Source organism: Protomyctophum parallelum (assembly GCF_964188405.1).
Source record: "Protomyctophum parallelum genome assembly, chromosome: 8".
In the NCBI taxonomy this organism is placed as follows: Eukaryota; Metazoa; Chordata; class Actinopteri; order Myctophiformes; family Myctophidae; genus Protomyctophum; species Protomyctophum parallelum.
The window spans coordinates 40992202-41015806 of NC_139703.1; the positions used below are offsets into that span (position 1 = coordinate 40992202).

Here is a 23605-nt window from a genome sequence, read left to right on the forward strand (position 1 = left end):
TTCTTACAGTATTCCTCTGTCTGAGAGTGAATACTGTACTGCTATTCATACAGTATTCCTCTGTCTGAGTGAATACTGTACTGCTATTCATACAGTATTCCTCTGTCTGAGAGTGAATACTGTACTGCTATTCATACAGTATTCCTCTGTCCGAGTGAATACTGTACTGCTATTCATACAGTATTCCTCTGTCTGAGAGTGAATACTGTACTGCTATTCATACAGTATTCCTCTGTCTGAGTGAATACTGTACTGCTATTCATACAGTATTCCTCTGTCTGAGAGTGAATACTGTACTGCTATTCATACAGTATTCCTCTGTCTGAGTGAATACTGTACTGCTATTCATACAGTATTCCTCTGTCTGAGAGTGAATACTGTACTGCTATTCATACAGTATTCCTCTGTCTGAGAGTGAATACTGTACTGCTATTCATACAGTATTCCTCTGTCTGAGAGTGAATACTGTACTGCTATTCATACAGTATTCCTCTGTCTGAGTGAATACTGTACTGCTATTCATACAGTATTCCTCTGTCTGAGAGTGAATACTGTACTGCTATTCATACAGTATTCCTCTGTCTGTGTGTTAATACTGTACTGCTATTCATACAGTATAGCATTTATAAACATGTATAGATGTTTGTAGATGAGTAATAATCATGAACAATCATTGTTGACGTCCGTAAATGTTTACCTAAACATAACTATGTTTAAACATAATGTATACGTTATTAGTAAGGTATTAGTAAGTAGTAAACTATTCACATAGTTATAAATGTTTAGGTAAACATTTACGGAGGTCAACAAACAGTCTGCTTATAAATGTTTATAAATGCTTTATAACAGGTCGTTATTGTAAAGTGTTAACGACCAACATAGAAACGTAAGGTTTTTCAGAAAGCTTTTTTAGGATTTAGAAGACTTTTTATTTTATTTTTCTGAACCCATTCAGTCCTTCAGTTTCCATTCAGTTTAACCCATTTTGAACGGGAACCCCTTTTGGTGTTAGCATCATGTCATGCTTTAGCTATTGAAAAATAGCAGATCTACAAGCTCATAGCGCGCCACCGAGTGGCGCGCTATGAGTCGAAGAACGACTGTCATACTGTAGAAACATAGCTTTTTCAGAAAACTGTCATTTTCAAACGGACATTTTTAGAATCTGATCTCAGGTCAGAATGGGTTTTAAAGGGTCCATTTGGAACCCCCCTATACTCCAGGGACTCTGAAGGGTCCCGTTTGGAACCCCCACTTTGAGAGGCACTGAACCTGGACCTTCACAACGACACGTCCATATAAGGCATGGGTCACCACAATGTGGTTATTAATGCAGTAATAATGGTCACAAAGGAAGCAACACGCATGTATACCAAACACTGGTACTGCTTTGGGGTGCACACTTAGGTCACATTCTCACCAGAGAGCTTTGCTGCGATTAAAACGAATCCTGCTGCGCATTGTCAGAAAGTGCGCTTCGTTTGGCAGGTGTGAAGGATCAGTCGAATCCTAATGCGTATCAAAGAACCGCATTCTACTCCGAGCAAAAACGGGGGTTTCGCTTCGCTTCCAATCGCACTTGATTACGATTCGGCGCAGGTGTGAATGCAATCCGCAGTAAATAAAGGAAATGAAGCATACAATGTGGCGGGTGAGGAGCTGAACACCGTTGGAGACGGAGAAGGCATATTTTACGCAGCGGAAAGATGTCCCGTTAGTTACCGTGGATAGACGTGGTCGAATGAGGAGACTGAAGCCCTGATCGAAATGAGGACGAGTGCATTAATCAATTGCTTAAGAAAACACATAAAAACACTGCAGTGTAGCCTATTATAGCCTACAGAATATTCTGTCTGTCAAAAGAACAGTGTGTGGGGGCTGCGTGCGTAGAGAGAGAAAGAGAGATAGAGGGGGGGGGGGGGGTCCCAGACGGCACGACACATGCACGTTATGAGTATAATTTTATCACCATAGATTTCACTGTGTAGGCTAGTTTATGAATGGAACACATTGATAAAGGTCCCCCCTGCTGCGTTTCCAATTGCTGCGGATGACAGTGTGAAGGCAAACCGCAGCAAATTAAATATGCAAGAATCCCAATTTCTCCGCCATACGCATTCGAGTCTACCGAAGTATAAGGTGAGAATGTGACCTTAGTTTAGACTAGTCATTGGTTAGACATGGGCTAAGGTTAGGTTTAGGGTGCATACTTAGTTTAGACTAGTCATTGGTTAGACATGGGTTAAGGTTAGGTTTAGGTGTGCTGCCCCGTTGGGAGGTTAGGGTTAGGGTGAGGGTTTGAGACTGGTCTAAACCAATTGACTAGTCTAAACTAAGTACTGTCTAAACTAAGTACTGTCTAAACTAAGTACTACACCCTACCAAACACTGGTACTGCTTTCACAATGAAAACAAACGATAAACACTATGAAATCAAATAATCAATTACGATATTCTAAAAGTTCAAAAGTAAGAAAAAAAACCCAGAACCTTTCAGTCTGTTCTTCCTTTTTTCATATTCCTTTTTTTATATTTATATATCCCAGACACCAATCAATCAATCAATCAATCAATCAAGGAAGGAATGCATTTTGGGTGCAACAGATTATATTATGTAACGACCGATATCCCACCAAGCCACGGTGGAAAAGAGCCCGGAAGTCGTTGATGGATCCTGGAAAGGCCGTAATGCCACTGAACCAACGTAGAGTCAGAAACATAGAAAGACTGAACCAACGTAGAGTCAGAAACAAAGAAAGACTGAACCAACGTAGAGTCAGAAACATAGAAAGACTGAACCAACGTAGAGTCAGAAACAAAGAAAGACTGAACCAACGTAGAGTAAGAAACATAGAAAGACTGAACCAACGTAGAGTCAGAAACAAAGAAAGACTGAACCAACGTAGAGTCAGAAACAAAGAAAGACTGAACCAACGTAGAGTCAGAAACATAGAAAGACTGAACCAACGTAGAGTCAGAAACATAGAAAGACTGAAACAACGTAGAGTCAGAAACATAGAAAGACAAGATGTTTCCCTGACGTCGCTCAGCCGTTGCTCTGAGTCACTGTGTCGTCATCGTCGTCCTGAAAATAAGGATGTTCTAGACAGTTGAGGGCAGAGATCCTCCTCACAGGGTCAAAGGTCAGCATTTCCTGTGGGGGGGGGAAACAAGAGTGACACGCGAATGGTTAACAATCTAATTGACACGGGGTTATTTAATCCATTAAATCATAGCGCTCCAATCGATTTATAGCAATGAATGGACCCCTTTCCCGACGGTCCGGATGTTATCCCGGATGTGGCTAGGAGCAGCTAAATGCTAAATGTAGCCAAAACAATCTTGATGCGATCGACAACAACGGGAGGCATGATTAAATCGACTAGCGACTGGACACTAACCGTCTAACACAAGATCTTTTCTTAGAATTGGACGGGATGAGTTATTAACGTATTAAGATTTTCGTTTTTCATCGGCTGAACAGGGGGGGGGGGGGGGCATTTTCGATGACTTCTCACTGTTACGCAACATAGAGGATTGCGCAACAGGGCGCTCCTATAGGCTGTGGAGCGATGCCATCCGTTTTCATATCATCGCGATCGCGTCAACACCCTGAGGTCTCCGTCCTATCGAATAGTAACGCCCGACGCTCAGGACGGAGATTAATCACAGGACGGAACATTATTGATATCATAACGGAGCGCATCGCTCCACAGGCTGGGAGCGTCTGTTGGGCAAACATGCGATTTACGGTTGGGACGACATCCAAAGTGGTCCACCTCCATTTTAGTGGATGAGATCTTAAGTCTTAAAACGTGAATAAACTCTTCATCTAAATCAATCCGTCCACTTCTAACCAAAGATGATGTGTGAGACGGGCCATCGCGGTCCCGTCGCTAGTCGCGTTAGAATTAATTCATACCTCCCGTTGTTGTCGTTCCCCTCAGGGGTGTTTTGGCTACATCAGCCACAAGATGGCACCTGGTGCGTCTTTAAAATTCACACCATACAGTTTTTAATTTGGATAAATTCACACCATACAGTTTTTAATTTGGATAAAATCACCCCACACAGTTTTTAATTTGGTTAAATTCACCCCACACAGTTTTTAATTTGGATAAATTCACCCCATACAGTTTTTAATTTGGTTAAATTCACCCCACACAGTTTTTAATTTGGATAAATTCACCCCATACAGTTTTTAATTTGGATAAATTCACCCCATACAGTTTTTAATTTGGATAAATTCACCCCACAGTTTTTAATTTGGATAAATTCACCCCACACAGTTTTTAATTTGGATAAATTCACCCCATACAGTTTTTAATTTGGATAAATTCACCCCACAGTTTTTAATTTGGATAAATTCACCCCATACAGTTTTTAATTTGGATAAATTCACCCCATACCGTTTTTAATTTGGATAAATTCACCCCATACAGTTTTTAATTTGGATAAATTCACCCAATACAGTTTTTAATTTGGATAAATTCACCCCATACAGTTTTTAACCCATTTTAGGCAGGAACTCCTTTTGGTGTTAGCATTACGTTATGCTTTAGCTATTTAAAAATAGCAGATCTACAAGCTCATAGCGCGCCACCGAGTGGCGCACTAAGAGCTTGTCGGTCTGCTATTTTTGAAAAATCGAAGAACGACTGACATTTTCAGAATCTGATCTCAGGTCAGAATGGGTTAATCAGACCAGTGTGTGTCCAGTGGAAACCTCGTATGAATCTGATCTCAGGTCAGAATGGGTTAATTTGGTTAAAATGTTAATCCTTACCCGCAGCAGCTGTGCCCCCTGTTCGTTTATTTCCGGAACAAAGTCTGTGATTGGTCGAGAGAAATAAGGGGGGAAGTTTTTTCTTTTCAGCGTGACGTCACTCGGCCACTCCTCTTCTTGTGGTAATCCAATGAGACTGAAATGCACGGGTCACATGACCACATTTTATCCAATGAAATGAAACACACACCCGACACATTACATGGAATAGAGCGTCGCAGTCCCGCCCCCTCGAGAGACCCGGAAAATAAATCGTTCATTTTCCTCATAGGCATTTCCTAAAGTATTTATTTAAAGACGGTTACGCCGCGGACAAAGCCAACTCGGATCGTGACAAATCATGACAATGAACACAATATTTTGGGGCGATCAAATCATTAGAAAGAAAAAGATAAAGGCAGGAGACAAACACTATTTGTTTTGTTTTTCTTCTTATAAATTATTTGATCGGCCCAAAACATAGTGTTCATTGTCATGATTTGTCACGATCCGAGTTGGCTTTGTCCGCGGCGTAAGCCGCGTAACCGTCTTTAAATAAATACTTTAAGAAAAGTCTATGGGGAAAATTTCATTGGGATTGATTTCCTGGGCCACTCGTTGTTCTGAAAGGGGGAGGGACTGCAACGCTCTATATACAGAGTTAAGGCAACTCAACGATTATTTTGCTTTGCTGTTTAACGTTGTTATTATATTGTTTCACATTGTATTGGTTGTTCATACTCACTCAAATATCTTTGCCAGCTGGTCCACTTCCGACTCTCCACAAAACAAAGGTCTGAACGGAAGAGATTGTACATGTTGACTTGTTGACGTATGAATGTGTATAATCTGCTAGTTAATAAAGAGATTGTACATGTTAACTTGTTGACGTATAAATGTGTATTATCTGCTAGTTAATAAAGAGATTGTACATGTTGACGTATAAATATATATAAACTGCTAGTTGATACAGAAATAACGAATAATGAAGTTCAGCTTACAGATGCAGTTCCATTAACACCTGAGAGGCCAGATCTCTGTCCTTTTCATTAATTACATGCCACGCCCCATCGATGAAATGATTTGTTTAAAAGTAGCCCAGACCAAGTATTGAGTGCTTAACCCTTGCCCTGCCAGCCCCAATTTTTTTGTTTGGGTAACAAATTGGCATATTTTTAATTCATCGTTTTAACATACAAGAAAGATCTGGTGGATTGAAGAGATGTTTTTTTGTCATTCATTCATTGCAAATGTATTCTCTCGATTCGCCACCAGATGGCGGGAAAGCATCATTATGCTGATTTTGGCTAAAATAGACGGATCTTCCTAAGTCACTTCCGGTTGAACGATCAACAACATCCTGTACTATTTTGACCCTAGTCAATAGCTTGGCTGGTCCGGATTGCTAAGCTAATGCTATATTTTTCATAACTAAGTAAAATTATCCTCAAATCAACCCCAAAAGATCGCAAAATATCACATTTTTTACAGCGACGCACATAGAGACGGCGCGCGTGCACGATAGCGCACGATCACGCGGATTTCGGCCGTTTTTTGGTAAATTACATCCAACATTAGTGATATTAGCGAAAAAATATTAATTTTTGCTCTTTTGACCCCGCGATAACTGATATTGATTGTCATTCCGTTTTTTCCGTTAACGGGAGGTTTAGATTTTTCGATTAATTCCGTTTTTTCCGTGAATTGTAGGCCAAGTTTTAAAGTAACATACTTTTCAGATGGTCTGTATTGTAAACGTGTTTTTTTTATAGTGATCTCACGAAATATTCTAATATTTTGAGAGAGGATTTTATTTTTATTTTCATGAGCTGTACACCATAATCATCCAGATTAAAAACTTTTTTATGTTTCACTTTATGCAATACTGGAATACTGTATGAATAGCAGTACAGTATTCTCTCTCAGACAGAGGAATACAGGTTTATAATCATGTAACAGATGCTTTCCAGGGGGATTTAAAACACCCAGAAAGAGCCAACGGTGGGAGTTTGCTGCCATCTAGAGGCCATAGGCTGACATGGGTATTGTGTTACAGGTAAATGATAAATGGTGCATTTATATAGCGCCTTTATCCAAGGCGCCACACACACACAAAGAAAGAAAAGAAAGAACGAACACCTGCATGAATTAAATAACAAATAGGCACGCGCGCGCACACACACACACACACACACACACACACACACGCTGCTGTTTTGCAAATAGGTGCATCTCCTGAGTCTCAGCAGTCCTGGCTGTCTGTCTGTCTCCATCACTGTGGTCTGTCCATGACACCGTGACCATGCACGTTTATATGACAATCTATTTACCTGGCTAGTGGCTGCAGTGGCTGGGGCTGTCAACTGTCAACTATATTAATGTGCAGCCTAAACCAGCCTCATGTGGCACAGTGGCACTGGTGGTGGGCTGGCTGGGTTAGCCCACCTATCTCCGATGTCCCCTGACCTATGACCTATGACCCCTGACCTATCTCCGATGTCCCCTGCACGCTGCGCTGGCACGGCACACATTTGGCATTCGAGCGACGCGTCAGGTTTACCCTTAAACAGGAGGAGATTGCATATAGCCTACCGTAACTCCAGACAAACCTGACCACATGGGCCTGCTGTAGATTAGACTATAGACTTGTATTGACTCTGAGTTCACTCTGCACTACTCAACGTCCCGTCATGACAATATTCCAGCACAGGCAGCCAAATCCTCCCATCATGCAAAACAATGTTTAAATGGCTCAAAGGGACACTTCACCCTTTTTGCAAAAACATATATGTTAATGACGTTTAGAAGCTTTAGAACACTTTCCTGGGGGTCTTTATGTGTGTAATATGTGGTTTTAGATATTTTAGATTGTATCAGTGAGCCCAGTGTCTCTGATGTCATGGACACTGGTCTCACTACCTTCCTGGACTACAATTCCCATAATTATTTGGTGCACTGCTCCTCCTTGTGGATAGGGGGAGAGCTGTCTTACTGAGACAACATGTAGTCCAGGAAGGTAGTGAGCCCAGTGTCCATGACATTAGAGACACCGGGCTCACTGCTACAATCTAAAATATCTAAAACCACATATTACACACATAAAGACCCCCAGGAAAGTGTTCTAAAGCTTCTAAACGTCATTAACATATTTTTTTTTGCAAAAAGGGTGAAGTGTCCCTTTAAGCATCTGACTTGCAACATTGTTTTTAATTGCGCGATTGTAATTGCTTGTAAAGTTGGAAATCTCCTACCAATGTCATATGACACAAAGACACCTCATTGATATACATACAGTTTTATATAAACATTTTAAGGGTGAATAGATATGTTTCGATGCCTGTGACAGCCTCTCAGCTGGTCAGTCAACGCTGCTCCGCTTTTCTACGACAGAAAAACAGGACAAAGCCTACGACAGCTCCCGACCTGACGTGATTTCTGTCCCGGCTCACGTTCAAGTTCAAGGTTTTGCGGAAATGATAAATTAACGATTAATTAATTGCGGTAATTCCGGCGTGCCGTGCACCCATATTTTGGCGTACGCCACGTCGATAAATGAGGGCCATGGTGTGGAAGTGTCCTCGAGCAAGACTCTGAATTAACCCCTGAATGCTCCTCAAGACTCTGAACCCCTGAATGCTCCCGACGTGCAACTCGGTGCCTCGCATGGTTTCCTCCGCCATCGGTGTGTGAATGTGTTTGAAAAGAAGCTTTGAATAAAAGCGCTATTTTTACATGTGGGATTTGCTGATTTTGTATGAACGAGTAGGGCATTTATTTACGAAAACTAAAACTATAGTTAGAACGTGGAGATGAGAGGACAGAGACGACATGAGAAATAAAATACCTAGGGTAGGTACCCTCACAAAAAACATGCAGTAATCCTGGTCACTAAACTGCCCCTCCTCCTGGCCAGCCGCGGCGCCTGATGGAGGGGAAAGGAACTGGTTGGAATTAGGGCTGTCAGTTCACCTCTATAATCCAATTCGAATTTCATTGCTTCATTATTTGTAATATTCGGAAATATTCGAATATTTACATTGTTTATTTTAGCTCATATTTAGCCTATAATAATACACAGAATATAATACGATGCACGTTCTGTCCACTAGAGGCCCCCCCCCTTCCAAACGACAAAGCAGTACTTTCAGTTTCAGCACACATAATAATGGTTTTCACCGCACAAAATAGCGTTTAAACTGTTTTATTGAGCACAGTGCACTCAGCACGGTAAGATTGTTGTCTGTCTATAGTGCAAATGCATTTTACAGTGAGTGAACGTGAAACGTAAAACGACAGGCCTAGCGCGAGACCCACCGAATGCTTGTGTTTCCACGGACATTATGTCATGTCATTGCGGTCACTCTAAGCGCCGCCGCTCCTCCGGACATTTCGAAACTTTTCGGGGGTACCGCCTGGGTTCTGCGCGACGGGCTTGACCATGCGGAGTAGCCCTCGTCGGCCCGCTCAGGACCCACGGAACCGCGGGCTTGTTAGCGGCGGTACCGCGAGGCCACGGCGCCTAGAACGCACGAAAATCGAGCCTCCGAAAATATTTTCGAGACATTTTGACGTTTTTGACCGCGTGCTCAGCCTTTGCAATCGGGGTCCTTGTCACCTTCGTGTAGCTGGCTAGTCTCCGCTCATTTATCACCGGGCCACTAAGCCGTCTCTATTACGGTCGCAAGGCCATGGGGTCCGGAACCCGGCCCACATTCGCTCGAGACGTGAACGTGCACGTTTTCACATGCAGTGGAAGCGGCCGGGGAGATATCACAGCGGTAGATTCGTTACTCAATACATTTAGTGAGCGGATAAAATAACATAAAACAAAATAAAAATATTAAATAGAATTAATAAATGATAAAAGCTCCATTCGAATGGCAATTTTAGCTTTCGAATATATATATATTTTTTAATATTCAAATTTCTTTCATATTATGAAATTCGTTCTGACAGCCCTAGTTGGAATAACGTGTTCCTTCCACGCGCTACGTCCAACCAGGGAAACTCCCCCCTGTCAGGTGTAAAGGAGCAACTTGGACACTCAGGCATGAAGGAAGCATGAGTTCAAGTCCGTTGCTCTCCCCTTGTCCCCCATATATGGGGACTAGGTTGCTCTCCCCTTGTCCCCCATATATGGGGACTAGGTTGCTCTCCCCTTGTCCCCCATATATGGGGACTAGGTTGCTCTCCCCTTGTCCCCCATATATGGGGACTAGGTTGGTCTCCCCTTGTCCCCCATATATGGGGACTAGGTTGCTCTCCCCTTGTCCCCCATATATGGGGACTAGGTTGGTCTCACCTTGTCCCCCATATATGGGGACTAGGTTGGTGGAGGGTGTGTAGAGCCCAGGATCACATTAGATGATTGACACAGGGGTGAAAAATGGGTTACACATCAGTTATTCTTCCGGTCACTCACTTGCGTCTGAACATCTCGGCGAAGATGCAGCCCGTGCTCCAGATGTCTATGGGCGTGGCGTAGGACGCCTGGAGAAGAACCTCTGGAGGACGATACCACAACGTGACCACCTGAAAACAACACAAGAACCCGTTGTATCTTATCCCATTCTGACCCGAGATCTGATTCATACGAGGTTTCCACTGGACACACACTGGTCTGATTAACCCATTCTGACCTGAGATCAGATTTTAAAAAAGTCAGTCGTTCTTAGATTTTTCAAAAAATAGCAGACCTACAAGCTCGTATCGCGCCACTTGGTGGCGCGCTATGAGCTTGTAGATCTGCTATTTATCAATAGCTACAGCATAACATGATGCTAACACCAAAATGGGTTCCCATTCAGAATGGGTTAAATAACAAGGTCGGATGGCCCTCCCTGACAGAGACACGAGAACTGCATGGGGTGCATACGCAGTTTAGACTATAGACCGATTCCGTAGCGGGTCTCATGGTCGCAGCCTACGTATTTCCTGTAGGCGGACTCGACGTAGCTGCGGGGGTAAAACCCTCACCAGGCGCACCTCTTCCACTACAGTGAACGGCAGAGTGACCTCAAACTTTACTCCTTTACCTGCTTTTTTACTAACACTAACATTACAAAGATGCCCAGAACATCGAGATGAACCTGTGTAGTTTATGGCTGCTCCAACAGTAGTGGCAACATAAAAATAAAATAAAAACGGAATGTCTAATATCCACCGCGATGGCGGAGACCAGAGCCATTGAGTAATGGTTGAGACGAAGCAGTGAAAGACACATAAGGCCAGTCTTACCCAATACCAAATATTTCTGTTTTATTAACACAAGGCTGCTGTACTTTATACCTCATACTTTAAATGCTTAGTATGAGGTATAAAATACAGCAGCCTTGTGTTCATAAAACAGAAAGATTGGGTATTGGGTAAGACTGAAATTATGTATCTTTCAGGAACCTTCACTGCTTTGTCTCAACCATTACTCAATGGCTCTGGTCTCAGCCACCACGGTGGATATTTTGACATTCCGTTTTTATTTTATTTTTTATGTTGCCACTACTGTTGGAGCAGCCATAAACTACACAGGTTCATCTCGATGTTCTGGGCATCTTTGTAATGTTAGTGTTAGTAAAAAAGCAGGTAAAGGAGTAAAGTTTGAGGCAGACTAACATCAGTCACTTTGCCGTTCACTGTAGTGGAAGAGGTGCGCCTGGTGAGGGTTTTACCCCCGCAGCTACGTCGAGTCCGCCTACAGGAAATACGTAGGCTGCGACCATGAGACCCGCTACGGAATCGGTCTATAGTCATTGGTTAGACATGGGTGAAGGTTAGGTTTAGGTGTGCTGCCCCGTTGGGAGGTTAGGGTTTAGGGTGAGGGTTTGAGATAGGTTGTAGTTGTAGGACTAATGACTGGTCTAACCAAATGACTAGTCTATACTAAGTACTGCACCCAAACTGCATTGGCACCTGTTCTTGTATAAAGCCATGCTTGTAGATTGTCCCAACTACATCTCATCTTTTCTGGAATAGGACTCTGAACCCAGCTACCACACCCGGTCAAGTGGTTTCCCCAAATTCAAGGTACCAAAAGTTAACTCTGAACTTGGTAGATCTGCTTTTAGCTTCTGTGGCCCAAATACATGCAGAATGACCTGCAAACGACATTGAAACTGACCACACACAACTGCCCTTTTACCCGTCTTTAAAACAACTGCCCTTTTACCCGTCTGTAAAACAACTGCCCTTTTACCCGTCTGTAAAACAACTGCCCTTTTACTCGTCTGTAAAACAACTGCCCTTTTACCCCGTCTGTAAAACAACTGCCCTTTTACCCCGTCTGTAAAACAACTGCCCTTTTACCCGTCTGTAAAACAACTGCCCTTTTACCCCGTCTGTAAAACAACTGCCCATTTACCCGTCTGTAAAACAACTGCCCTTTTACCCGTCTGTAAAACAACTCCCCTTTTACCCGTCTGTAAAACAACTGCCCTTTTACCCGTCTGTAAAACAACTCCCCTTTTACCCGTCTGTAAAACAACTGCCCATTTACCCGTCTGTAAAACAACTGCCCTTTTACCCGTCTGTAAAACAACTGCCCTTTTACCCGTCTGTAAAAAACTGCCCTTTTACCCGTCTGTAAAACAACTGCCCTTTTACCCGTCTGTAAAACAACTGCCCTTTTACCCGTCTGTAAAACAACTCCCCTTTTACCCGTCTGTAAAACAACTGCCCTTTTACCCGTCTGTAAAACAACTGCCCTTTTACCCGTCTGTAAAACAACTGCCCTTTTACCCGTCTGTAAAACAACTGCCCTTTTACCCGTCTGTAAAACAACTCCCCTTTTACCCGTCTGTAAAACAACTGCCCATTTACCCGTCTGTAAAACAACTGCCCTTTTACCCGTCTGTAAAACAACTGCCCTTTTACCCGTGCCATACTGGAAGGAAAGCAGCATTCAGGAGATTGTTTTCTTCTGAAGTCTCCTGAACTATTTTGTTTCTAAATCCATGTCGTTACACCTGCATCTCCAGCAGATAAAGAGTGCAGGGTTGCGTGACAGCTGTACTGTACTGTACTGTACTGTACTGTACTGTACTGTATCCTACCACGGGGGTCAGGGCCATGTGACAGCTGTAGACCCTCTACTGTACTGTACTGCACTGTACTCTATCTCACCACAGGGCCATGTGACAGCTGTAGATACTGTACTGTACTGTACTGTCTCTCACCACGGGGGTCAGGGCCATGTGACAGGTGTAGACCCTCTACTGTACTGTACTGTACTGTACTGTACTGTACTGTACTGTACTGTACTGTACTGTACTGTACTGTACTGTATCGTACCACGGGGGTCAGGGCCATGTGACAGCTGTAGACCCTCTACTGTACTGTACTGTACTGTACTGTACTGTACTCTATCTCACCACAGGGCCATGTGACAGCTGTAGATACTGTACTGTACTGTACTGTCTCTCACCACGGGGGTCAGGGCCATGTGACAGCTGTAGACCCTCTACTGTACTGTACTGTACTGTACTGTACTGTACTCTATCTCACCACAGGGCCATGTGACAGCTGTAGATACTGTACTGTACTGTACTGTCTCTCACCACGGGGGTCAGGGCCATGTGACAGCTGTAGACCCTCTACTGTACTGTACTGTACTGTACTGTACTGTACTGTACTGTACTGTACTGTACTGTACTGTACTGTACTGTACTGTACTGTACTGTACTGTACTGTACTGTACTGTACTGTACTGTATCGTACCACGGGGGTCAGGGCCATGTGACAGCTGTAGACCCTCTACTGTACTGTACTGTACTGTACTGTACTGTACTGTACTGTACTGTACTGTACTGTACTGTACTGTACTGTACTGTACTGTACTGTACTGTATCTCACCACAGGGCCATGTGACAGCTGTAGACCCTCTACTGTACTGTACTGCACTGTACTCTATCTCACCACAGGGCCATGTGACAGCTGTAGATACTGTACTGTACTGTACTGTACTGTACTGTACTGTACTGTACTGTACTGTACTGTACTGTACTGTACTGTACTGTACTGTATCCTACCACGGGGGTCAGGGCCATGTGACAGCTGTAGACCCTCTACTGTACTGTACTGTACTGTACTGTACTGTACTGTACTGTACTGTACTGTACTGTACTGTACTGTACTGTACTCTATCTCACCACAGGGCCATGTGACAGCTGTAGACCCTCTACTGTACTGTACTGTACTGCACTGTACTCTATCTCACCACAGGGCCATGTGACAGCTGTAGATACTGTACTGTACTGTACTGTACTGTACTGTACTGTACTGTACTGTACTGTACTGTATCGTACCACGGGGGTCAGGGCCATGTGGCAGCTGTAGACCCTCTACTGTACTGTACTGTACTGTACTGTACTGTACTGTACTGTACTGTACTGTACTGTACTGTACTGTACTGTACTGTACTGTACTGTACTGTACTGTACTGTACTGTACTGTCTCTCACCACGGGGGTCAGGGCCATGTGGCAGCTGTAGATACTGTACTGTACTGTACTGTACTGTACTGTACTGTACTGTACTGTACTGTACTGTACTGTACTGTCTCTCACCACGGGGGTCAGGGCCATGTGGCAGCTGTAGATACTGTACTGTACTGTACTGTACTGTACTGTACTGTCTCTCACCACAGGGGTCAGGGCCATGTGACAGCTGTAGATACTGTACTGTACTGTACTGTACTGTACTGTACTGTACTGTACTGTACTGTCTCTCACCACGGGGGTCAGGGCCATGTGACAGCTGTAGATACTGTACTGTACTGTACTGTACTGTACTGTACTGTACTGTACTGTACTGTACTGTACTGTACTGTACTGTACTGTACTGTACTGTACTGTCTCTCACCACAGGGGTCAGGGCCATGTGACAGCTGTAGATACTGTACTGTACTGTACTGTACTGTACTGTACTGTACTGTACTGTCTCTCACCACGGGGGTCAGGGCCATGTGACAGCTGTAGATACTGTACTGTACTGTACTGTACTGTACTGTACTGTACTGTACTGTACTGTACTGTACTGTGTCTCACCACGGGGGTCAGGGCCATGTGACAGCTGTAGATACTGTACTGTACTGTACTGTACTGTACTGTACTGTACTGTACTGTACTGTACTGTACTGTACTGTACTGTACTGTACTGTACTGTACTGTACTCACCACGGGGGTCAGGGCCATGTGACAGCTGTAGATCCGTGCCAGGCCGAAGTCGGCCAGTTTCAGCGTCCCCTGGCTGGTCACCAGGACGTTCTCCGGCTTCAGGTCTCGATGCATCACCCGGTTGGAGTGAAGGAAGGCCAGGCCGCACAGCAGCTGGTTCATCAGGTCCTGGAACACAGCGCACGTTTAGCCCCATTCTGACCTGAGATCAGATTCATACGAGGTTTCCACTGGACACACACTGGTCTGATTAACTCATTCTGTCCTGAGATCAGATTCTAGAAAATGTCAGTCGTTCTTCGATTTTTCAAAAATAGCAGACCTACAAGCTCGTAGCGCGCCACTCGGTGGCGCGCTATGAGCTTGTAGATCTGCTATTTTTTAATAGCTAAAGCATAACATGATGCTAACACCAAAATGGGTTCCCGTTCAGAATGGGTTAAAATGCACGCACACACGCACACAGCGCGCATGCACACGCACGCACACAGCGCGCATGCACACGCACACAGCACGCATGCACACGCACGCACGTCGCACACAGCGCGCACAAGGTCCAAAGTTGTGCGCTGCTGCAGCGTTGATTCCGATGCGGTTTATCAACATTATTCAAGTGAAATGCAATAACAGCAATATTGGGCTAATATATACCAATAAGTATAGACACAGGGATTTATCCACGGAATAAGGGTCATATATATATATATATATATATATAACCAACTCATCATCTATCGATACAGTCGACAGACAGTGAGCACAGCTTTCCTGTGCTCACTGGAAAATGCTCCCCGACAGCATAATAATAATAAAATGCTCTCCGACAGCATAATAGGAGAAAATATGGCGCAGTGTGTACGAGACATTACCTTGATGCAGCTCTCTGATAGGCCAGAGGGAGGGGCCAGAGGGAGGGGCCAGAGGGAGGGGCCAGAGGGAGGGGCCATAGGGAGGGGCCAGAGGGAGGGGCCAGCGGGAGGGGCTAGGCCAGAGGGAGGGGCCAGAGGGAGGGGAGGGGCCAGAGGGAGGGGAGGGGCCAGAGGGAGGGGAGGGCCCAGAGGGAGGGGAGGGGCCAGAGGGAGGGGAGGGGCCAGAGGGAGGGGAGGGCCCAGAGGGAGGGGAGGGGCCAGAGGGAGGGGAGGGCCCAGAGGGAGGGGAGGGGCCAGAGGGAGGGGCCAGACCAGTGGGAGGGGCCTTGTTACCTTGATGCTGCTCTCCGATAGGCCAGAGGGAGGGGCCAGACCAGTGGGAGGGGCCTTGTTACCTTGATGCTGCTCTCCGATAGGCCAGAGGGAGGGGCCAGACCAGTGGGAGGGGCCTTGTTACCTTGATGCTGCTCTCTGATAGGCCAGTGGGAGGGGCCTCGTTACCTTGATGCAGCTCTCCGATAGGCCAGTGGGAGGGGCCTCGTTACCTTGATGCAGCTCTCCGATAGGCCAGTGGGAGGGGCCAGAGGGAGGGGCCAGAGGGAGGGGCCTCGTTACCTTGATGCAGCTCTCCGATAGGCCAGTGGGAGGGGCCTCGTTACCTTGATGCAGCTCTCCGATAGGCCAGTGGGAGGGGCCTCGTTACCTTGATGCAGCTCTCCGATAGGCCAGTGGGAGGGGCCAGAGGGAGGGGCCAGAGGGAGGGGCCTCGTTACCTTGATGCAGCTCTCCGATAGGCCAGTGGGAGGGGCCTCGTTACCTTGATGCAGCTCTCCGATAGGCCAGTGGGAGGGGCCTCGTTACCTTGATGCAGCTCTCCGATAGGCCAGTGGGAGGGGCCTCGTTACCTTGATGCAGCTCTCCGATAGGCCAGTGGGAGGGGCCTCGTTACCTTGATGCAGCTCTCCGATAGGCCAGTGGGAGGGGCCTCGTTACCTTGATGCAGCTCTCCGATAGGCCAGTGGGAGGGGCCTTGTCCAGGAAGGTCTTCAGGTCTTGGTCAACGTGTTCAAACACCAGAGTGACTTTAGTCTCCTGGTCGGTCCGTTTGGAAGCACACACATCCATGAGCCTGGAGGGTACAACACACCCTCCAGGTGAATATTATCCAGGAATATTATGACATGAGAAATGAGACTTTAAACTAGTGACTGGAAGCAGAAAGTATTCATGACCATGTTTATTAAGGTAATACAGTCTAGGTGAAGTTGGGCCCAAATACATGGACCTCTATGGAGCTATGGCGTTTTTTGGGCCCAATGACAGCGCCACAACAGGCCATTATATGAACTTTCAGGAAGTCCCGATTTCCTCAGTGGCTTCACAGAATATCTGTCCGACTGGTTAGGGTGTAGGGTTATACAGCGGCCCTTACTTGACGACGTTGGGGTTAGGGGTTAGGGTTTAGGGTTAGGGTCCTTACTTGACGACGTTGGGGTGGTCAGGTTTAGGGGTTAGGGTTAGGGGTTAGTGGTTAGGGGTCTTACTTGACGACGTTGGGGTGGTCAGGGTTTAGGGGTTAGGGTTAGGGTCCTTACTTGACGACGTTGGGGTGGTCAGGTTTAGGGGTTAGGGTTAGGGTCTTACTTGACGATGTTGGGGTGGTTAGGTTTATGCGTTAGGGGTTAAGGTTTAGGGTTAAGGGGTTAAGGTTTAGGGGTTAGGTTTAGGGTCTTACTTGACGACGTTGGGGTGGTTAGGGTTTAGGGGTTAGGGTCCTTACTTGACGACGTTGGGGTTAGGGTTTAGGCCGGGGTTAGGGTTTAGGGGTTAGGGTCCTTACTTGACGACGTTGGGGTGGTCGAACTGGTCCAGCCTGCGCAGCAGCGCCACCTCCCTGACGGTGGAGACGGGCAGCCCGTCCTGGTCCGTCTGGACGCGCACGCTCTTCAGCGCCACGAACTGACCGCTCTCCACGTGGCGCGCCTTATACACCGTCCCGTAGGCCCCGCCTCCGATCTCCGCCACGGGCTCGTACTGCAGAGCCCCGCCCCCAACGCCGCCGCTCTGGGCCATGGCCAGGCTCATCGTCTAGGACCACACCCCCGCTGGACGCTCTACGCACACGCACACACACACGCACACATACATGCACACACACCAGTGATGTAAACATGTTATCAATGTAATGAGTCCCAGGATGCAGGGATGGTCTTTTAGAGATGAGTCCCAGGATGCAGGGATGGTCTTTTAGAGATGAGTCCCAGGATGCAGGGATGGTCTTTTAGAAATGAGTCCCAGGATGCAGGGATGGTCTTTTAGAAATGAGTCCCAGGATGCAGGGATGGTCTTTTAGAGATGAGTCCCGGGATGCAGGGATGGTCTTTTAGAAATGAGTCCCAGGATGCAGGGATGGTCTTTTAGAGATGAGTCCCGGGATGCAGGGATGGTCTTTTAGAAATGAGTCTCGGGATGCAGGGATGGTCTTTTAGAGATGAGTCCCAGGATGCAGGGATGGTCTTTAAGAAATGAGTCCCAGGATGCAGGGATGGTCTTTTAGAGACGAGTCCCGGGATGCAGGGATGGTCTTTTAGAAATGAGTCTCGGGATGCAGGGATGGTCTTTTAGAGATGAGTCCCAGGATGCAGGGATGGTCTTTAAGAAATGAGTCCCAGGATGCAGGGATGGTCTTTTAGAGATGAGTCCCAGGATGCAGGGATGGTCTTTTAGAGATGACTCCCAGGATGCAGGGATGGTCTTTTAGAAATGAGTCCCAGGATGCAGGGATGGTCTTTTAGAAATGAGTCCCAGGATGCAGGGATGGTCTTTTTAGAGATTAGTCCCAGGATGCAGGGATGGTCTTTTAGAAATGAGTCCCAGGATGCAGGGATGGTCTTTTAGAAATGAGTCCCAGGATGCAGGGATGGTCTTTTAGAGATGAGTCCCAGGATGCAGGGATGGTCTTTTAGAGATGAGTCCCAGGATGCAGGGATGGTCTTTTAGAAATCAGTCCCAGGATGCAGGGATGGTCTTTTAGAAATGAGTCCCAGGATGCAGGGATGGTCTTTTAGAGATGAGTCCCGGGATGCAGGGATGGTCTTTTAGAAATGAGTCTCGGGATGCAGGGATGGTCTTTTAGAGATGAGTCCCAGGATGCAGGGATGGTCTTTAAGAAATGAGTCCCAGGATGCAGGGATGGTCTTTTAGAGACGAGTCCCGGGATGCAGGGATGGTCTTTTAGAAATGAGTCTCGGGATGCAGGGATGGTCTTTTAGAGATGAGTCCCAGGATGCAGGGATGGTCTTTAAGAAATGAGTCCCAGGATGCAGGGATGGTCTTTTAGAGATGAGTCCCAGGATGCAGGGATGGTCTTTTAGAGATGACTCCCAGGATGCAGGGATGGTCTTTTAGAAATGAGTCCCAGGATGCAGGGATGGTCTTTTAGAAATGAGTCCCAGGATGCAGGGATGGTCTTTTTAGAGATTAGTCCCAGGATGCAGGGATGGTCTTTTAGAAATGAGTCCCAGGATGCAGGGATGGTCTTTTAGAAATGAGTCCCAGGATGCAGGGATGGTCTTTTAGAGATGAGTCCCAGGATGCAGGGATGGTCTTTTAGAGATGAGTCCCAGGATGCAGGGATGGTCTTTTAGAGATGAGTCCCAGGGACATTTTATGAGTCCCACTTCAACTACGTTATAGGAGTCACATTATTTTGCCGTTTTTACAAATTGCAGCATTTAACTTCCATTTAATTTTATGTTTATAATGTGGTTATATTAATGAAGAAAACTGAATAAATGATTATTATAACTAAATCAACTAGAATAAAAAACAGTACAGTAGAGCTGGTTGTTTTATTGCGTCCCTTAACTATAAACTGCGTTTTGGGATGCAAAATGCACCCTATTTTAACCTCTGCACACACACACACACGCACACACACATGCACACATACATACGCACACATACACATTACACACGCACGTGCACACACGCACACGCACACACACACACGTGCACACATACAAGCACACACAAATAAACATTACAACGGAATTGAAAGGGCAAACTGTCCCCACTGTCTGTCTGATTATAGGACAGATATAATTATACGCCGCTCTGCCGTTCACAATCGCGACGGGTACGAATCACAAGTCACGACTACTGTACAGCGTCCACTGTGCTCCGTCGGTCAGTGGCGTGCACAGATAGACACTAGGGGGTGCTAGAGCACCCCCTGCCCTTTCGGCAATTTTGCACTAATTTTTTTCTTAATTTGTAGTGTGTGGACCATGCGGTGACATTGATCAAATCTTGATAAAAAGCTTCTACTATATTAATTAGGCCCCCACAATGTCAGTGGTTCTTCGATTAAAAGAAATAGCAGACCTACAAGCTCATAGCGCGCCACTCGGTGGCGCGCTATGAGCTTGTGGATCTGCTATTTTTCAATAGCTAAAGCACCAAAATGGGTTCCCGCCCCAAAATGCGCTGCACAAGGTGCCCTTTTTTCACTTGAGCACCTGCCCCTCTAAATGTCTGTGCACACCACTGCCGCCGGTTCTGAACTACTGTACAGCGTCCACTGTGCCCTGCTGGTTCTGAACCGGGGGTTTCCCCAAGAGGGGTGCGTTTGGGGTCCATTTGGTTCCAAATGGAACACTCTCAGAGTTAAAAATGAACATTGATTTTTTACAATATAAATTGGGGGTCCCAGAGATGGAAATGCCATTAAATGGGGGTCCGGTCCATGGACTAATGCATGTCAAACTGTCTCATGGGGTCCTGTCTCAAAACTGTCCATCAGTTTACCGACAGCATTTAACCCATTCAGAACGGGAACCCGTTTTGGTGTTAGCATCATGTTATGCTTTAGCTATTGAAAAATAGCAGATCTACAAGCTCATAGCGCGCCACTCCACACTCCAAACTGTCCATCAGTTTACCAACAGCATTTAATGTTTGTGTTTAGGACAAACACTCAGAACTGTCCATCAGTTTACCAACAGCATTTAATGTTTGTGTTTAGGACAAACACTCCAAACTGTCCATCAGTTTACCAACAGCATTTAATGTTTGTGTTCACAACAAACCCTCCAAACTGTCCATCAGTTTACCAACAGCATTTAATGTTTGTGTTTAGGACAAACACTCCAAACTGTCCATCAGTTTATCAACAGCATTTAATGTTTGTGTTTACAACAAACCCTCCAAACTGTCCATCAGTTTACCAACAGCATTTAATGTTTGTGTTTACGACAAACCCTCCAAACTGTCCATCAGTTTACCAACAGCATTTAATGTTTGTGTTTACGACAAACCCTCCAAACTGTCCATCAGTTTATCAACAGCATTTAATGTTTGTGTTTACGACAAAGGGCCGATTCATACTCCTATTTTACCGCTGTTTCGGCGCTGTAGTGCCGAAATGATTTCGGCTCGTCAGAAATTTTCAGTAGCACCGAAGAGCCGACTTTAGGACGGTACCCGCCCCCCCGAACCTCAAATGACGTCAAATTGTAGGCTTTACAGCACCGAACCGACTTTTATTCGGCTCTAAAATAGGAGTATGAATCGGCCCAAACTGTCCATCAGTTTACCAACAGCATTTAATGTTTGTGTTTAGGACAAACACTCCAAACTGTCCATCCGTTTACCAACAGCATTTAATGTTTGTGTTTATAACAAACACTCCAAACTGTCCATCCGTTTACCAACAGCATTTAATGTTTGTGTTTATAACAAACACTCCAAACTGTCCATCAGTTTACCAACAGCATTTAATGTTTGTGTTTATAACAAACACTCCAAACTGTCCATCAGTTTACCAACAGCATTTAATGTTTGTGTTTATAACAAACACTCCAAACTGTCCATCAGTTTACCAACAGCATTTAATGTTTGTGTTTACGACAAACACTCAGAACTGTCCATCAGTTTACCAACAGCATTTAATGTTTGTGTTTAGGACAATGAGTTTACACAGAGCCTCAAAGCTGGACATGGGAGGGGCTAGGGGAGGGGCTAGAGCCCCCCTCAACAACATTGATTGATTGATTGATTGAAATATGTATTAACAGTCTGCAGAATTACAGTACATTTCAAGCACAAACTCAATACAAAGACTGTTAACTGTGACCCAATTAAGCATTACACTTGTTTACAAGAGGGTCCACCATGTTCAATTCATCAAAACAAGAGAGGAACTTATTAATTAATTATGTATGTATTATCCGCTTGCTGCTGATTGGCCAGTACCATTCGCCTGCCCCAGAGCGTCATAACATGCGAAATGTGGCAGGACACGACGTCATCAACCTCTCTCTCTCCCTCCCTCTCTCCCTCAGTCCTCTCTCTCTCTCTCTCTCTCGACACGTGGTGATCTTCCTACAGCGTCCATTGTGTTCATTAAGTCGGAGCATAAATTAGTAACAATAAGACAAGTTAGACAACACACACACACACACAAACACACTCTGGTGCTACCGCGCACAAACAGCCACACACACACGCACGCACGCATGTGCACTGACGTGGCAGAGAAAGAAGAGAGAGAGGAAAAGCCCTTCTATGGTCGCATGTTGGATACAAAGTAACAATAAGTTGGCGAGTATATAAAACTTAATAGCAACATGTTGCAACACTGTTGTCTCTCCTTCTCCCACAGATATAATAATATCCTACACAAACAAACACAGTGTAATCATGTGACAATAATATAGTTGGTGTTTCAGGTTGGTGCCCCGCCCCCACCACGGACCCCTGTGTTCTACACTCACCAGGACTGTGTTGTTGTTGTTTGTTGATCCACTTTTCGGGGTGTTTTTTGGGGGTAAAGTAAAGCAGATCTCAGCCCCTCCGACTCCTCTGCTCTGCTCTGCTCTCTCTGGAGGAGACTTCCTGTTGTTCGATCAGTCAGAGTCGGAGGCGGAGCTACACAGCAGATGTCCTTTCTAACTCAGTGGTTCCCAAGGTGGGGTCCGGGGACCCCCCCCAGGGCTAGGGGGTCCGGGGACAGCTAGTTGAGGACACCTCAACATGAAACTATATAAACTATACATACTATACTATACTACACATATGTACTGTAAAGTGCTATGACTACATAACATGCAATTCTAGTGCTGTCTACGTAACATGCTAGTCTGTATAAAATGCTATCTAAGAAGTCTACATAAAGTGCTATCTAAGGGGATATAGGGCGAGTGCTATGGGCCATGATCGAAAAGGTGCGTTTTGAGACTTAAGGCTCATACATAGTCTGGATTTTCGGTGGTGAGGTGACCACCGAACTACAACATGACGTCACGAGCCGCGGTGAAGAGCAAACCACCGCCACCGCCCCTCAGCCCTTCTCTCTGTTTTTACTCACCACCGCTCAACGTTATTTCAGCTCCGGTGGTCAGCTCACCACCGGAGCGGTGGTCACCTCACCACCGAAAATCCAGACTATGAATAGGCCTTAAGGCGGAAGATGGGAGTGAGGCTGCAGTTCTGATTGTAATGGGAAGTGCATTCCATAGATTTGGAGCCAGGCCGGGGAGGTGAGCGTTAAGGCCTATTCATAGTCTGGATTTTCGGTGGTGAGGTGACCACTGCTCCGGTGGTGAGGTGACCACCGCTCCGGTGGTGAGCTGACCACCGGAGCTGAAATAACGTTGAGCGGTGGTGAGTAAAAACAGAGAGAAGGGCTGAGGGGCGGTGGCGGTGGTTTGCTCTTCACCGCGGCTCGTGACGTCATGTTGTAGTTCGGTGGTCACCTCACCACCGAAAATCCAGACTATGTATGAGCCTTAAGTGTGTGCATGG

General features: G+C 45.7%; 1 protein-coding gene and 1 long non-coding RNA gene across 2 annotated transcripts in view; both read right to left on the reverse strand.

Moving 5' to 3' along the window:
• Positions 1-23605, reverse strand: part of LOC310863116 — a 367874-nt gene that overhangs the window by 270564 nt on the left and 73705 nt on the right. The window lies entirely within an intron of this gene.
• Positions 1340-22680, reverse strand: cdk4 (cyclin dependent kinase 4). Its single transcript, XM_083771275.1, has 9 exons — positions 22576-22680; positions 17640-17913; positions 16793-16928; positions 14931-15098; positions 10188-10297; positions 5511-5561; positions 4787-4922; positions 2153-3154; positions 1340-1402 (listed from the first exon to the last, which is right to left on the reverse strand). Exons 2-8 carry the CDS (start codon positions 17882-17884, stop codon positions 3047-3049), a joined length of 954 nt encoding a protein of 317 aa, XP_083627401.1. The 5' UTR covers positions 17885-17913; positions 22576-22680; the 3' UTR covers positions 1340-1402; positions 2153-3046.